Raw genomic sequence first — 17,906 nt, 5'->3', positions numbered from 1 at the left:
CAGGGCCCTTGGTACTAGAAGTACCAGTTACAAGGGACTTATCTGGATGCCAGGGTCTGCCAATCGTGGATACAAAAGTACAGGTTAGGGAAAGAACACTGGTGCTGGGGCCTGGTTAGCAGGCCTCAGCACACTTTCAATTGTAAACATAGCATCAGCAAAGGCAAAAAGTCAGGGGGCAACCATGCCAAGGAGGCATTTCCTTACACAACCCCCCCCCAAACGAAAGAGGATGAGACTAACCTTTCCCAAGAGAGTCTTCATTTTCTAAGTGGAAGAACCTGGAAAGGCCATCTGCATTGGCATGGGCAGTCCCAGGTCTGTGTTCCACTATAAAGTCCATTCCCTGTAGGGAGATGGACCACCTCAACAGTTTAGGATTTTCACCTTTCATTTGCATCAGCCATTTGAGAGGTCTGTGGTCAGTTTGAACTAGGAAGTGAGTCCCAAAGAGGTATGGTCTCAGCTTCTTCAGGGACCAAACCACAGCAAAGGCCTCCCTCTCAATGGCACTCCAACGCTGCTCCCTGGGGAGTAACCTCCTGCTAATGAAAGCAACAGGCTGGTCAAGGCCATCATCATTTGTTTGGGACAAAACTGCCCCTATCCCATGTTCAGAGGCATCAGTCTGCACAATGAACTGCTTAGAATAATCTGGAGCTTTTAGAACTGGTGCTGAGCACATTGCTTGTTTCAGGGTGTCAAAGGCCTGTTGGCATTCCACAGTCCAGTTCACTTTCTTGGGCATTTTCTTGGAGGTGAGTTCAGTGAGGGCTGTCACAATGGATCCATATCCCTTCACAAACCTCCTATTACTAGGAATGCCCTGACTTGAGTCTGGGTTTTTGGAGCTACCCAGTCCAGAATAGTCTGGATCTTGGGTTGGAGTGGCTGAACTTGGCCTCCACCTACAAGGTGTCCCAAGTAAACCACAGTTCCCTGCCCTATCTGGCATTTGGATGCCTTGATAGAGAGGCCTGCAGATTGCAGAGCCTTCAAAACCTTCTTCAGGTGGACCAGGTGATCCTGCCAGGTGGAGCTAAAGACAGCAATATCATCAAGATAAGCTGTGCTAAAGGACTCCAAGCCAGCAAGGACTTGATTCACCAACCTTTGGAAGGTGGCAGGGGCATTCTTTAAACCAAAGGGCATAACAGTAAACTGATAATGTCCATCAGGTGTGGAGAATGCTGTTTTCTCTTTTGCTCCAGGTGCCATTTTTATTTGCCAGTACCCTGCTGTCAGGTCAAAGGTACTTAAGAATTTGGCAGCACCTAATTTGTCTATGAGCTCATCAGCTCTTGGAATTGGATGAGCATCTGTCTTGGTGACAGAATTGAGCCCTCTGTAGTCCACACAAAACCTCATCTTTCTTTCCATCTTTGGTGTGAGGTTTGGGGACTAAGACCACTGGGCTAGCCCAGGGGCTGTCAGAGCGCTCAATTACTCCCAATTCCAGCATCTTGTGGACTTCCACCTTGATGCTTTCCTTAACATGGTCAGACTGTCTAAAGATTTTGTTCTTGACAGGCATGCTGTCTCCTGTGTCCACATCATGGGTACACAGGTGTGTCTGACCAGGGGTTAAGGAGAAGAGTTCAGGAAACTGTTGTAGGACTCTCCTACAATCAGCTTGCTGTTGGCCAGAGAGGGTGTCTGAGTAGATCACTCCATCTACTGTGCCATCTTTTGGGTCTGATGATAGAAGATCAGGGAGAGGTTCACTCTCTGCCTCCTGATCCTCATCTGTTACCATCAACAGATTGACATCAGCCCTGTCATGGAAGAGCTTAAGGCGGTTCACATGGATCACCCTCTTGGGGCTCCTGCTTGTGCCCAGGTCCACCAGGTAGGTGACCTGACTCTTCCTTTCTAGTACTGGGTAAGGGCCACTCCATTTGTCCTGGAGTGCCCTGGGAGCCACAGGCTCCAGAACCCAGACTTTCTGCCCTGGTTGGAACTCAACCAGTGCAGCCTTTTGGTCATACCAAAACTTCTGGAGCTGTTGGCTGGCCTCAATGTTTTTGGTTGCCTTTTCCATGTACTCTGCCATTCTAGAGCGAAGGCCAAGTACATAGTCCACTGTGTCCTGTTTAGGCTCATGGAGAGGTCTCTCCCAGCCTTCTTTAACAAGGGCAAGTGGTCCCCTTACAGGATGACCAAACAGAAGTTCAAAGGGTGAGAATCCTACTCCCTTCTGTGGCACCTCTCTGTAAGCGAAAAGCAGGCATGGCAAGAGGACATCCCATCTCCTTTTGAGTTTTTCTGGGAGCCCCATGATCATGCCCTTTAATGTCTTGTTGAATCTCTCAACTAAGCCATTAGTTTGTGGATGGTATGGTGTAGTGAATTTATAAGTCACCCCACACTCATTCCACATGTGCTTTAGGTATGCTGACATGAAGTTGGTACCTCTGTCAGACACCACCTCCTTAGGGAAACCCACTCTGGTAAAGATACCAATGAGGGCCTTGGCTACTGCAGGGGCAGTAGTCGACCTAAGGGGAATAGCTTCAGGATACCTGGTAGCATGATCCACTACTACCAGGATATACATATTTCCTGAGGCTGTGGGAGGTTCCAGTGGACCAACTATGTCCACACCCACTCTTTCAAAGGGCACCCCCACCACTGGAAGTGGAATGAGGGGGGCCTTTGGATGCCCACCTGTCTTACCACTGGCTTGACAGGTGGGGCAGGAGAGGCAAAACTCCTTAACCATGTTGGACATATTGGGCCAGTAGAAGTGGTTGACTAACCTCTCCCACGTCTTGGTTTGTCCCAAATGTCCAGCAAGGGGAATGTCATGGGCCAATGTTAGGATGAACTTCCTGAACAGCTGAGGCACTACCACTCTCCTAGTGGCACCAGGTTTGGGGTCTCTGGCCTCAGTGTACAGGAGTCCATCTTCCCAATAGACCCTATGCGTTCCATTTTTCTTGCCTTTGGACTCTTCAGCAGCTTGCTGCCTAAGGCCTTCAAGAGAGGGACAGGTTTCTTGTCCCTTACACAGCTCCTCCCTTGAGGGTCCCCCTGGGCCCAAGAGCTCAACCTGATAAGGTTCAAGCTCCAAAGGCTCAGTTCCCTCAGAGGGCAGAACTTCTTCCTGAGAAGAGAGGTTCCCTTTCTTTTGCTGTGTTGCAGTTGGTTTCCCAACTGACTTTCCTTTCCTCTTGGTAGGCTGGGCCATTCTTCCAGACTCCAGCTCTACTTGTTCACCCTGTGCCTTGCACTGTGCTCTGGTCTTCACACACACCAGTTCAGGGATACCCAGCATTGCTGCATGGGTTTTTAGTTCTACCCCAGCCCATGCTGAGGACTCCAGGTCATTTCCAAGCAGACAGTCCACTGGGATATTTGAGGAGACCACCACCTGTTTCAGGCCCTTGACCCCTCCCCATTCTAAAGTAACCATTGCCATGGGATGTACTTTTCTCTGATTGTCAGCGTTGGTGACTGTGTAAGTTTTTCCAGTCAGGTATTGGCCAGGGGAAACGATTGTCAGCGTTGGTGACTGTGTAAGTTTTTCCAGTCAGGTATTGGCCAGGGGAAACCAGTTTCTCTGTCACCATGGTGACACTGGCACCTGTATCCCTCAGGCCCTCTATTCTAGTCCCATTAATTAAGAGTTGCTGTCTGTATTTTTGCATGTTAGGCGGCCAGACAGCTAGTGTGGCTAAATCCACCCCACCCTCAGAAACTAGAGTAGCTTCAGTGTGGACCCTGATTTGCTCTGGGCCCACTGTTGATCCCACTTGGAGACTAGCCATACCAGTGTTACCTGGATGGGAGTTTGGAGTGGAACCTTTCTTGGGACAGGCCTTGTCTCCAGTTTGGTGTCCATGCTGTTTACAGCTATGACACCAGGCCTTTTTGGGATCAAAGTTTTTACCCTTGTACCCATTGTTCTGTGAAGAGGCTCTGGGCCCACCCTCCTGTGCAGGTTTTTGGGGGCCTGTAGAAGACTCTTTACTATTTTTAGTTTTGGTTGTCTCATCACCCTTCCCCTGGGGAGTCTTTGTGACCCCTTTCTTTTGGTCACCCCCTGTTGAAGTCTTGGACACCCTTGTCTTGACCCAATGGTCCGCCTTCTTTCCCAATTCTTGGGGAGAAATTGGTCCTAGGTCTACCAGATGCTGATGCAGTTTATCATTGAAACAATTACTTTAACAGGTGTTCTTTCACAAATAAATTGTACAGCCCATCATAATTACTTACACCACTGCCTTGAATCCAACCATCTAGTGTTTTCACTGAGTAGTCAACAAAGTCAACCCAGGTCTGGCTCGAGGATTTTTGAGCCCCCCTGAACCTAATCCTGTACTCCTCAGTGGGGAATCCAAAGCCCTCAATCAGGGTACCCTTCATGAGGTCATAAGATTCTGCATCTTTTCCAGAGAGTGTGAGGAGTCTATCCCTACACTTTCCAGTGAACATTTCCCAAAGGAGAGCACCCCAGTGAGATCTGTTCACTTTTCTGGTTACACAAGCCCTCTCAAAAGCTGTGAACCACTTGGTGATGTCATCACCATCTTCAAATTTTGTCACAATCCCTTTGGGGATTTTTAACATGTCAGGAGAATCTCTGACCCTATTTATATTGCTGCCACCATTGATGGGTCCTAGGCCCATCTCTTGTCTTTCCCTTTCTATGGCTAGGAGCTGTCTCTCTAAAGCCAATCTTTTGGCCATCCTGGCTAACAGGAGGTCATCTTCACTGAGAGCATCCTCAGTGATCTCAGAAATGTGGGACCCTCCTGTGAGGGACTCACCATTTCTGACTAACACAGTTGGAGACAGGACTTGAGGGGTCCTGTTCTCCCTATTTAGGACTGGAGGAGGGACATTGGCCTCCAAGTCACTAATTTCTTCCTCTGTGAGGTCATCATCAGAGGGGTTGGCTTTTTCAAACTCTGCCAACAGCTCCTGGAGCTGAATTTTGGTAGGTCTGGAGCCAATGGTTATTTTTTTGATATTACAGAGAGACCTTAGCTCCCTCATCTTAAGATGGAGGTAAGGTGTGGTGTCGAGTTCCACCACATTCATCTCTGTATCAGACATTATTTTGCTAAAAGTTGGAAGACTTTTTAAAGAATCTAAAACTGTTTCTAGAATCTAATTTCAAACTTTTAACAAACTTTTAAACTCTAAAAGACAATGCTAAACAGGGACTTAACACACAAGGCCCTAGCAGGACTTTTAAGAATTTAGAAAAATTTCAAATTGCAAAAATGAATTTCTAATGACAATTTTGGAATTTGTCGTGTGATCAGGTATTGGCTGAGTAGTCCAGCAAATGCAAAGTCTTGTACCCCACCGCTGATCCACCAATGTAGGAAGTTGGCTCTGTATGCACTATTTCAAAGTAAGGAATAGTATGCACAGAGTCCAAGGGTTCCCCTTAGGGGTAAGATAGTGGCAAAAAGAGATAATACTAATGCTCTATTTTGTGGTAGTGTGGTCGAGCAGTAGGCTTATCCAAGGAGTAGTGTTAAGCATTTGTTGTACATACACATAGACAATAAATGAGGTACACACACTCAGAGACAAATCCAGCCAATAGGTTTTTGTATAGAAAAATATCTTTTCTTAGTTTATTTTAAGAACCACAGGTTCAAATTCTACATGTAATATCTCATTCGAAAGGTATTGCAGGTAAGTACTTTAGGAACTTCAAATCATCAAAATTGCATGTATACTTTTCAAGTTATTCACAAATAGCTGTTTTAAAAGTGGACACTTAGTGCAATTTTCACAGTTCCTAGGGGAGGTAAGTATTTGTTAGGTTAACCAGGTAAGTAAGACACTTACAGGGCTTAGTTCTTGGTCCAAGGTAGCCCACCGTTGGGGGTTCAGAGCAACCCCAAAGTCACCACACCAGCAGCTCAGGACCGGTCAGGTGCAGAGTTCAAAGTGGTGCCCAAAACGCATAGGCTAGAATGGAGAGAAGGGGGTGCCCCGGTTCCGGTCTGCTTGCAGGTAAGTACCCGCGTCTTCGGAGGGCAGACCAGGGGGGTTTTGTAGGGCACCGGGGGGGACACAAGTCCACACAGAAATTTCACCCTCAGCAGCGCGGGGGCGGCCGGGTGCAGTGTCGAAACAAGCGTCGGGTTCGCAATGTTAGTCTATGAGAGATCTCGGGATCTCTTCAGCGCTGCAGGCAGGCAAGAGGGGGGTTCCTCGGGGAAACCTCCACTTGGGCAAGGGAGAGGGACTCCTGGGGGTCACTTTTCCAGTGAAAGTCCGGTCCTTCAGGTCCTGGGGGCTGCGGGTGCAGGGTCTCTCCCAGGCGTCGGGACTTTGGATTCAAAGAGTCGCGGTCAGGGGAAGCCTCGGGATTCCCTCTGCAGGCGGCGCTGTGGGGGCTCAGGGGGGACAGGTTTTGGTACTCACAGTATCAGAGTAGTCCTGGGGTCCCTCCTGAGGTGTCGGGTCTCCACCAGCCGAGTCTGGGTCGCCGGGTGCAGTGTTGCAAGTCTCACGCTTCTTGCGGGGAGCTTGCAGGGTTCTTTAAAGCTGCTGGAAACAAAGTTGCAGCTTTTCTTGGAGCAGGTCCGCTGTCCTCGGGAGTTTCTTGTCTTTTCGAAGCAGGGGCAGTCCTCAGAGGATGTCGAGGTCGCTGGTCCCCTTGGAAGGCGTCGCTGGAGCAGGATCTTTGGAAGGCAGGAGACAGGCCGGTGAGTTTCTGGAGCCAAGGCAGTTGTCGTCTTCTGGTCTTCCGCTGCAGGGGTTTTCAGCTGGGCAGTCCTTCTTCTTGTAGTTGCAGGAATCTAATTTTCTAGGGTTCAGGGTAGCCCTTAAATACTAAATTTAAGGGCGTGTTTAGGTCTGGGGGGTTAGTAGCCAATGGCTACTAGCCCGGAGGGTGGGTACACCCTCTTTGTGCCTCCTCCCAAGGGGAGGGGGTCACAATCCTAACCCTATTGGGGGAATCCTCCATCTGCAAGATGGAGGATCTCTAAAAGTCAGAGTCACCTCAGCTCAGGACACCTTAGGGGCTGTCCTGACTGGCCAGTGACTCCTCCTTGTTTTTCTCATTATTTTCTCCGGCCTTGCCGCCAAAAGTGGGGCCTGGCCGGAGGGGGCGGGCAACTCCACTAGCTGGAGTGTCCTGCTGGGTTGGCACAAAGGAGGTGAGCCTTTGAGGCTCACCGCCAGGTGTGACAATTCCTGCCTGGGGGAGGCGTTAGCATCTCCACCCAGTGCAGGCTTTGTTACTGGCCTCAGAGTGACAAAGGCACTCTCCCCATGGGGCCAGCAACATGTCTCGGTTTGTGGCAGGCTGCTAAAACTAGTCAGCCTACACAGATAGTCGGTTAAGTTTCAGGGGGCACCTCTAAGGTGCCCTCTGGGGTGTAGTTTACAATAAAATGTACACTGGCATCAGTGTGCATTTATTGTGCTGAGAAGTTTGATACCAAACTTCCCAGTTTTCAGTGTAGCCATTATGGGGCTGTGGAGTTCGTGTTTGACAAACTCCCAGACCATATACTCTTATGGCTACCCTGCACTTACAATGTCTAAGGTTTTGTTTAGACACTGTAGGGGTACCATGCTCATGCACTGGTACCCTCACCTATGGTATAGTGCACCCTGCCTTAGGGCTGTAAGGCCTGCTAGAGGGGTGGCTTACCTATACTGCATAGGCAGTGAGAGGCTGGCATGGCACCCTGAGGGGAGTGCCATGTCGACTTACTCATTTTGTCCTCACCAGCACACACAAGCTGGCAAGCAGTGTGTCTGTGCTGAGTGAGAGGTCTCCAGGGTGGCATAAGACATGCTGCAGCCCTTAGAGACCTTCCTTGGCATCAGGGCCCTTGGTACTAGAAGTACCAGTTACAAGGGACTTATCTGGATGCCAGGGTCTGCCAATCGTGGATACAAAAGTACAGGTTAGGGAAAGAACACTGGTGCTGGGGCCTGGTTAGAAGGCCTCAGCACACTTTCAATTGTAAACATAGCATCAGCAAAGGCAAAAAGTCAGGGGGCAACCATGCCAAGGAGGCATTTCCTTACAGCCTCACTCCCAGTGACAGTCTGGTCACACTTCTTAAACTACAGTATGCTTCCCACCACTTCTTAATGCATTTCCTCCAGGACAGGGAGGAAAAGTCTTCTGTCGATAAGGACATGGTTGGTGTGCCATCCAGGTCCTAAGACTCCACATAATCTGGAACCGGCCTAAACCTTATTTAAATTAGCTTGATGCTAGGGCCAAAATAAGTCTGGTTGACATAAATACATGTATTTGGGCACTTGGGACAGGGGAACACTCCTAAATACCATTGAGGAAGGTATTCTTGTCCCAATAGAGCATGGATACTCAAAGTACGGCCCGGGGGCCGCATGCGGCCCACTTGACCTTTACATGCGGCCCCCGGGACAACAGGAGTACAGGGGTTCTTCTTCACTCGATCGTAAATATAGAGGCAATATTTTATTTCAAGGTCAACTGGTGTTCAGGAGAGGAAGTAACCAGGGAGTCCTGAGCTTCACTTTAGAAGCAAGTTCATTTCTTAAGACATCTTGCAGAAAAAGTGTACAAATAGAACAGTTACTTCAAAATTCAAAAAGTGTATTAAATTAACACGCAGTCCATTTTACCTAAGTATAATTTATTGTATCAGTACAATGAGGAGTATTCATTTAAATGTGATAGTTTTCAAACAAGAATTTAGAAACCTTAATTTTCACTTCTACCCTGACAAATACCCAATAGTGAATTAAACAAGCAAGTCAGATGTTATGTGCACTTTTTGAGTGGCCTATGAGAGATGAACAACAATATAGTTTATTAAAACTAACACAGAAGCAGATTTGTACGGTGCAGACCCTGAACCTAAAATTAAGCAATTGCCTAGGATCACACAATTTGGAAAATTGGGGAAGCTAAGATTAGTCCCAGGGTTTCTAGTTTCATATTGCTCATTTCAGCCACTAGATGTATACCCTTTGCTTCACCTACCAATACTCAACCACCAGTCCTCCCAATCCCCTCGCCCGACAGCCATTCCGCTGGCATTGATGCGGCCCTCGGTCACATCATCGACCAAACTTTTTGGCCCCTGGGAAAATGTTTGCGAGTACCCATGCAATAGAGGGAAGAAACATTTCTAGGATTTTGGACTTTAATGTGGCGATTAGCCAAAATCAAACTTCCAATACTATAAAGTACTTGATGTTCCTTTTGCTTATCTATAAGTAATCCGTTTAACGTATCTTGTGCCTTTTTTATATCAATGGTCAAACTTTTGCAGAAGGGTCGCGGAGAAGGCTTGTTTTTCCAGCTTTAGATCCTTCACAGACTGACATAATGGAACGGTTTGTTCCCTGTAATTGCCTCTGGACTCCACAATAGTGAATGTTGAGACAGCCAGAATTTTTGTTCCCAAAAGGAGGTGAAAATACTGCACTTGTTGCAAGGCACCTGCAATGTTAAGCACTCCTGCTGAAGCAGTTACTACTGCGGATTCAGAGTCTGGGAAAAATTCTAGCATGTGTGTATATATATATATATATATATATATATATATATATATATATATATATATATATATATATATATATATATATATTTCATCTTTTCCAGCAGAACTTGGAAGTCGATAGACTACTTGCTAAATATGGCAGTACATTTTAAAATACAGGCCAAACAAAATTGAGGCATTGTTTGGAATAGGTGTTTCTTCTGATAGATGTACAAAATAGGGTTGCTAAATATGACTCTAGTGTGATGTTACGTGTAATTGTATTGGCCAAAGAGATCCCAATTTCCTCCCCAGTATACTTTTGGTATTCCATTCCATTACGTAGTAAGTATTTAAACTTTTTTTTTTGTTGTCAAATTATGGTTTTGCTGACTCCCACTGTGGCCACTCGCAACCGTGGTCCAAGGTGCCCACTGATATGATGCAAAATAATGCAACTTTCCTGCAGAATGTGATGAGAACCCTGACCCTCAGACGCTCCCATATATCTCAGATATTCGTTGACTTTGGAATGCACCCCCGCCCTCAAAATAGGTTAACAGATTCCTGAAGGAGTGCTCCTCCCTCCCCTATCAACCACAAACGCCCACCCTTGTGCTGCAGGGGCTTGTGTTATGCCTCCTCCAGCCGTGTTGATAAATCTAGCCTCACTGGAGACCTTTGATTCTAATCACTATGATGCCATAAACATTACTATGGACATTTTCAAGTGCAGTCGGATATATTACTAGACCTGAGATTGTTCGGTATTTTACTACGTTTATCTGAAGGTGCGTTTTTTATGGCGCCTCCATATCACTAAATGGGCATATTCAAAAATGGCTAATTAATTGCAGCAACACAGAGCGAATATTCTTTATCTGTAGTTTTCATTCTACTTCATCACATCTGGAACTAATGAAGTTGTAAATGATGCTTTGAGTTCAGTAAACAGTGCTGAATCATTTACATCATTTTCCCAACAATGATATACATATATATATATCCATCCATCGCACCTGCGTTGTCCAGGTGCGATGGATGGATTGGGGTTCTATTTCTTTACTTTGGTTCGTTTACTCCCCAAAAAGACCTACTCCTAGCACACGATCTGCCTTTCAACTTAATTTGTTAGCTAATGTTGTAAGGGCTAAATTGTCAAGGGGTGTGTTGTGTGGTGTGTTTTTTTTTTTTTTGTTTTTTTTTTTTCCTCTCCTCTTTCCTATCAAGTTGCTATGAAGCTAAGGAGATTTTCCTATTCTCTGCAGTATTGACAATAGATGTAGCCTGTTTGTATTCTTATCTTGTAAAAGTTTGTAGCTGGCAGAATTAAAAACCTTCAGGTAGTGACTGCATATGCTTCCTGTAAACCTAATGAAAGCTTAATTGTCATTCTTTTGCTGCAAAATGTAGGATCCGCGTGAGCTGACTCTTTCCTATACTTTGCTTGTGTTATGATGCTAATTCTTAATTAATATTTTGTTAACTGTAAGAATAGTGTACAATAATTTCGAAATCCTTATAAAACGCCATTTGTTTGTACATTGAATTTGGAAGTTCAGTGGGGCCTCTTTTTCTTCAGAATCAAGAGATTGTCCTGCGAGTTTTTTTTTTTTTTGCCTAAATCTAACCATCCCTGTTTCACGTGAACCCAAATCAGTAGGGAAGAATTCAGAAAATTTCGAAAAATGGCAATTTTTTTTTTTTCTTCAGAGGTTCTAGTTCCTTTTATCACCTATGAAATGTTCAAAGTGTGAGTGAACACCAAATTATTGGGGTTGCAGAGATCAGCTTTCCATACCAGGAAGTGAGTCTTTATATAGGATGTGTTAGTGATTGGGTGTTTGAGTTTTTATAACTGAGGACAGTTGTCGTATTGGTTAAAAAGTTTATACCTATCTCTTGAAGCCTGATATTGCAACTTATTATAAATTGGTTTGATAAACACTGCAGTATAATAGCAGAATCCCACTACTAAACCAGCATTAGTACAAAGAGATAATAAAATTTATTTTTGTGACTCAGCCTTGCAGCTTCAGTTTGAAATTTCTATTTAAAATAGGCCATGCCTGTAAGTGTTTTTGTGGGGGTGGTAGTATTTCTTGTCATTCTGAATTTGATGTCTTTCACTTTGATTCGTAGTCTGATTGTTCATTGCCGCAAGTTCTTTAGGTTGGGTAAGGTCAGTGTCTCCTTGAAAATCCTGCTTTTTGTTAACTGTTGTTCAAGCTGCAGCGGGCACGGAGAATACAGTGTGCTTGTCTCACTTGCCTGCACATATTTGTGGATCTGAAGTACAGTGCACACGAGGTCTAAGTGATCCCAGGGGTCATTTTAGGATGTAGTTTCTCATTGAACCCTCTTGTACAAAGTATTAGTTCAAATAGTGACGGGATGCCCAAAAAATCCCCTGTCAACATAGCACAGTTGCATAATGTATAAATATAAAACTCTGCCACAGCTTGATTTAGTTGCCTAATCATAAACTTTGCACATTATATCACTGACTTTCTTGTTTTCAGTAGTCCTGTTCTTATACACACATCTGTTACCTCTTGGTTGTTAACTTGCAGTTTACATCTCTTCACAGTGCCCAGGGATTCAAGTGCGGTTCTGACTGGACAAGAGCCATATTTAGGTGAGTAAATGGGCTTTTTCTTAAAGAGTGGTTCCCAAAATTGTTTGACGTAGATCAGGTTTGGTGCCTTTAGGTTAATGAAGATGACTTTGAGACTGTGCTAAGGCACTCAAATTACCCATTTTCTTATGGTCTCTGGGTGCGCCTGTTTTTAAAATGTTTTTACGTAATTAGTTCCCCATCAGAAAACTTCTGGTCCTTACCGATGAGCTATTAATATTACCTTCTTGTGATACTGCCATAATACTAGACCAATCTACCCTGCTTAATCTTTAACTGGAAGCTATTGGCCTTAGGAACTGGCAATGATTTTTCTGATGTGAAGTGTGGCTGAACATGCAAATCTGACACATTGAGAAATTAAATCTTTTGGGCTACAAGTTGGCAGCCTTTGCTGCATTCCTGTTCACTGTGGTGATTTTAGTCTTACATTGATTCCTCAGCCCTGATGGCAGCTACGTAGTAGCGGGTTCAGCAGATGGCACCCTCTATCTCTGGAATGTGCTGACAGAAAAGGTTGAAAGAATGCTGTCCAAGCACCATAGGTGAGTTTTGATACTTAAAATACAACGCATTTCAGCTATTCCACTGAAGAGGCAGATTTTGTGATGCAGCTAGTGGTGAGACAGAGGCCCTTGTTAAAACTGAACTTCATTCAGCTTTCGTCCTGAAATAAAGTAACCCGTTGGCAGCTCGTCAACATTGTTCTAGTGTCCTGTCTCCAAGCGTGACATAGGGTGCTACTTTGATAGTTCTGTTAACGCATCCCTTTATGATAATTTATTACACATCAGGACTCGTTTCAGGCCAATGAATCTTTTGACCCAGTTGAGAGACACCTTAAGACGAGATAGCTAATCAATATGTCAATTAATACGTCAGTGTCATCAATATTTATCATAACAATACATTTCACTTAAGTCAAAGGCATTAACCAATTTCAAGTCACTACCATGACCTTGCAGTCATGAATAACCACACCAGTTTAGTAGAATTTTATGAGTTTTATTCCCTATTCGATTACAATTCTAGAAGTAGATGCATTAATCTCAGAACCAAGAAACGCAATAGCATAGTCACGATAAAAAAAAAAAAAGAGAGAATCACAAACATTAGAACATAACATGGCGTGAACATACAGCAATTTAGCAGAGTGTCAATAGCGCGTCAGTTCAACAAAGCATAGATTTGGTCATTTGACTATTTGAGTCAGTTTAGTGAGCACCTGTCCTAACCACTAATTTGCGTTGGGCTTCATGCAAAACAATTTAGAACACCAATTTGGAAAACATCTATCTATGGTCTCTGTCAAAAGTAAGCAGTTGGTACCTAGAAAGGAAAAGCAAAGAAACATATTACTAATGCATTGTTACAATTACCCTCAAGTTTAGATCAGCGCACAGGTGACAGAACTCCGCTCTGGGGCAAGGGGGGGTGTGGGGGGGGGTGGCGGTAGCACTTCCCTCATAAGGAGGTATTGTTTAATATGGACAATCTATGAACAAGGATGGTTCTAAGCGAACCAATAAGTCACAAAACAGAGTGGCAAAGTTTCTGGATAAAATCAATAGCATTCCCTAACCCACCTAAATGGCTCCTAGTGTCATGGGTTTTTATCCCTTTTTCGTTGTACATTCCCCCAAAATTCTATTGGACATTTGTTACACCCTACTATATGTAACCTATCAGAAAATAGATTAGGTCATTTATCTTTCACCCCATATTATTTTACACGTCTCTCATTGGTACTCCTGTTCGATGTCTTCAGAGGTGGCACGTCTGGTATGATTTCATCTTTCTGTAATTCTTTGCACATCTTTTGGTCAGTAGCTCCATTGTCTTCACCGGTTTGAATGACCTTGTACATTACATTAATCTACACTGTTGCATTTTGTTTTAATATCGCCCTACAAGCAGTGAAGAATGCATGAGAACGGATCTAGCATGGTTACATTCGGCTTCTAGTTTAAAGAAAACAAGAGGTCATGTCCTTTTGCAAGTCAGCACACTGCAAGATAGGAAAAAATTCAATAACACAATGATTAATAATTAGTATAGAACCTATTCAATATAATATTTCATAAACATTTCAGTCATCATTATTAGTCCACGTATACATTGACGGCCACTCCCCGTGGTCACATTTCAAGTGTGTGTTTAATCAAAAATTACTATATTTATCACACCAATTCATAAAACATTTCATGTTAATATAGATTATATAAGCTACGCTCTCTCAGTTCCATAGATGGATGACTCCTACTGAGTGCAGAGAAGGTGATTCATGGCATTGAAACGAGGCCGATGTGGGGGGTGGGGTGCTTAATGGCATTAGATGGTGTTTCATGACATTGAATAGGTCTGGGACATGACATTGGATGAGCAGTCTTACCAGTTGTTAGTTTCCTATGATTAGGGGGGTATTTGGTACGATTGAATGGTGGGTGAAAGTGTTGTGGCAGTCGTGATTCAATAGTGTTACTTGGGAATCAGCAGCCAGGGATTTAGGCAGAGGTAGGAACCAGTTGGGGGTTAAATGTAAATTAAAGAAACACCTCTGAGGGAGACCATAGTCCTTTTTCGATCACTCATGGATGTGAATTTGTTTTACTTTAAACTAATCTGAACTTTTTTTTTTTCACCTTTTGCAGTGCCTCCATCAATGCTGTGGCATGGTCCCCATCTGGTGCTCACGTGCTCAGTGTGGACAAAGGAAGTAGGGGTGTACTGTGGTCTGACTTCTGAGCGTCATGTGGCCTGTACTTTGAATTCTTTGCCAAATGGCAAAATGGGGAAGTGGAATGGAATTTTGCCCCAATGTCGTTTCTGGCTCAGTATCGCACATTCCTGGCTGTGCACTCATGAGGATCGGCCAACAAGTTTGCAGGAGCAAAAAGCCAAGGCCATGCTCACCACCTTCAGAATTAAGATGTGTGGCAGTGTTGACCTTGGTCTGATGTTTCAACACTACACAGCCATCTCCACAAAGCCTTGGCTTTTCTCATGGGCGGCCTCTGCTCATTCCCAACTTGATTGCATTTAGCTGAGCCTTCACTGGTTGTGGCAGCTGACCAGTTTCCTAAAGCCTTCCTCTTGCACTGTTCTGTGTTGCTATGGCTGCATGTTGGATCTCTCCATCGGAGGACAATGTGTGTGCTCTGCAGTCAATTAAGAGTGCTAAATATACCACAGACACCTGCTTTGTGTTATTTTTTGTTTTTGTGCGTGTAAAAAAAAAAATCGTCCATTATTGGGTGGCGTTCGAGCCCATACTTGTTATGCAAGTTTGACTTTTAGGGGTCTTTTTTGTGTGTGTGTGTGTGTGTGTTTTTTTTTTTTTTTTTTTTTTTTTTTCAATTTTACTTTTATTTGTTGCAAACTTGGAAGAGGAATAATATGGTGGATTCCCAGTACCGAACCGTTTTTCCATTGACACTGCAATGGCAATCTAGGTTTTTATGATCTACTGTCCTTAAAAGGAAAACAAAGTAGGTGGTGGGGGGGATGATATGTGCTGCAGCTGCATATTCGTTGCTTCACCGTTCCAAAAATGTGGGGTTTTCAAATACAACCCCTCAAATCAGTTTTATTAAGTTTGTGTATACACTGAATTATTTTGTGCCAAAGACACTCATGTAATGGCCTAGAGAGGTCTGACCTGTTAATAAAGCAGTACTGTGGCTACTTGCTAGTTAAGCTGTAAGTCCAAATTTTCCCTGCTAGCTCCAGGAGTCAAGCACATTTATTTTCTTCTGGGGGTTTGGCTAAGTTTATTAAAAAAATTATAATTTGAAGTTGCATTAGCTTATTGTGCAGTTTGAATTCGTCTGGTAGTATTTGTGCTGATAAAATCATTAATTATCCAACTTAAAAATATTCAGTAGAATGGCTTTGCTATCCAGCTCCCTTGTATTTGATTGCCAGCTTCATATGTCCCTCTCAAGCTTCTACCAGTTTGCAGTTGGTCTTTGAACCACTTGAATCCTGTCCACCAATATAATTTGAAATTACTTAAGACCTGTTTTTCTGCTTTTACCTCTCCGATCAAAGATAAATAAATCTTTTATCATGGAGAAGTTTAATTTCCATGGAATGATTTTGGGTAGGAGCTCTTAAAGTGTGTGTCCAAAGCTTCAGCAGCGGTGAGCTCTGTTTCCCCTCACCTTTCTATATGACTTTCTGCTTCTAACACTCATTGGTTAGTCATGCCGATTCAGTCACTTTCTATATGCACAGAATCCTAACCGTATACACTAGAAATGGGCATGCTGTATGATGTGCGCTAAGTTGTGGAGAATCGCCGTCAAGTTCGAAGAATTTGCCTAAAATCCTAATGCTGTGTCAACACCTGTTCATGTGAACCAGTGCTGCCTTGAGTCAAGGTTTGGGTTTTGATATTGACCAGAAATATATCATTTAAGGACTAGGCAGACTTCAGCCGACCTTGCAGTGATTTAGCATCAGGATTTTCTTCGAGCCCTCCTTTGGGTGCCTCAGAGGATGTGAACTGGGAATGGGGTCTGTTATTTCTGGTACTGTAAGTGAGGTCCAAGAGACCCCAGTGTTTCTTCATCTTAAGAAAAGGAGCACTTTTACGGATTGTCAGATTTGTTTTTCCTGTGGTGTTCTGATCTTGTTGCTCTCTGTCACTAATGCCCTCGCTAATGGCAGATCGTCCTTACATCATAATAGGACAGTCTGCATCCCATATGATATTTCCGAGGATTTACAAGGAAACTACACCTTTCCTAGAGTATATGCACTTTGTATTTTTTTTTCCTTTGAAGTACTCAAGAGTACATATTCATTTTTGCACCTTTTATTGAAGTGTTTTTATTGCAGGAGATTTGTGAATAATGTGGACAATTGGTCGCAGTCCTTGGCTTATTGTGGGGCTCTTCAGAGAGGCACACTTTCTAGCCACCCCTCTGACTTCTCTGAGGGAGTAGACCTTGACCAGCTCCCCTTTCTGGTTCAAGTGAAGGAGTAGAAGGTGATGCTACCATTGTAAAGGTTGAAGAATAGATGGATGCATGAGAGAACTATTTGTCATCCCATCATTTTGGACAAAGTGAAAGTGTTCCAAGAGTCATGCCACCATTTAATAAAGCTAATAGTAGCTGTGTTTTCTGAAGGAACAGAACAGAGCTTCATGCCACCCCTTCATTACAGACTTAAAGGAATGGATAAAAGTGGTTTGCCTACCTTTTGCAAACCCTGCAAAATGCCACCCTAACATAAAGGCTAGTGTGAGGTTTGGGAAGAGGGGGGCATACCACATATTCATAGGACTATTGTACATTTCCCATAGTTACATGAATGTTATTGAATTTGCATGTATCCCTATGAGGAAATTGTAACACCCACGTAGATTGAAAACATGAGCTGTGTGTGTATATGTATTTATACACACACACTTTTGTGAGTTTTATCATTCAACTTGTTATCAGCAATCCATGGGTGAACATTATTTCTTGTACAATGCGTTGATGCCACTAGCCAACAGTTAGTGTTCCTTCTGATGCATTATTTATTCTGTAGCCTTGGTCCTTTATATTGGGCTGAATAAACCTGTGTTCTCTCTAGTGCTTATTTGCTGTTTGTTTTTTTCCCCCATACCAAAATAATGTTTGTAAATATGAAATGTTGATTATACACAGTGATGAGAAATTCAAAACTTTGTGGTTCTGTTCATTTACATGTAATGTTCGTTTACTCCGTATTTTTTGGTTGAAAATAAGTAAATCGATTTAATTTTAGTGAGCGCTTCACCAATGAAGGATTAAGCCTAATGACTTTCT

General features: G+C 43.8%; 1 protein-coding gene across 3 annotated transcripts in view; it reads left to right on the top strand.

Annotated features, from left to right (window-relative positions):
- Positions 1-17,690, top strand: part of ATG16L1 (autophagy related 16 like 1) — an 82,799-nt gene extending 65,109 nt beyond the window's left edge. For all 3 annotated transcript variants that reach the window (XM_069213766.1, XM_069213767.1, XM_069213768.1), the window contains 3 exons: positions 12,058-12,105; positions 12,549-12,650; positions 14,757-17,690. In XM_069213766.1, coding sequence (XP_069069867.1) covers positions 12,058-12,105; positions 12,549-12,650; positions 14,757-14,850 — 244 coding nt within the window. In that variant the 3' untranslated portion in view covers positions 14,851-17,690. The remainder of the gene's footprint in view (positions 1-12,057; positions 12,106-12,548; positions 12,651-14,756) is intronic.
- The last annotated feature ends 216 nt before the right edge of the window (positions 17,691-17,906 follow it).

The sequence above is a fragment of the Pleurodeles waltl genome, chromosome 11, assembly GCF_031143425.1.
Source record: "Pleurodeles waltl isolate 20211129_DDA chromosome 11, aPleWal1.hap1.20221129, whole genome shotgun sequence".
In the NCBI taxonomy this organism is placed as follows: domain Eukaryota; kingdom Metazoa; phylum Chordata; class Amphibia; order Caudata; family Salamandridae; genus Pleurodeles; species Pleurodeles waltl.
This window is presented reverse-complemented; position numbering and strand designations above follow the sequence as displayed.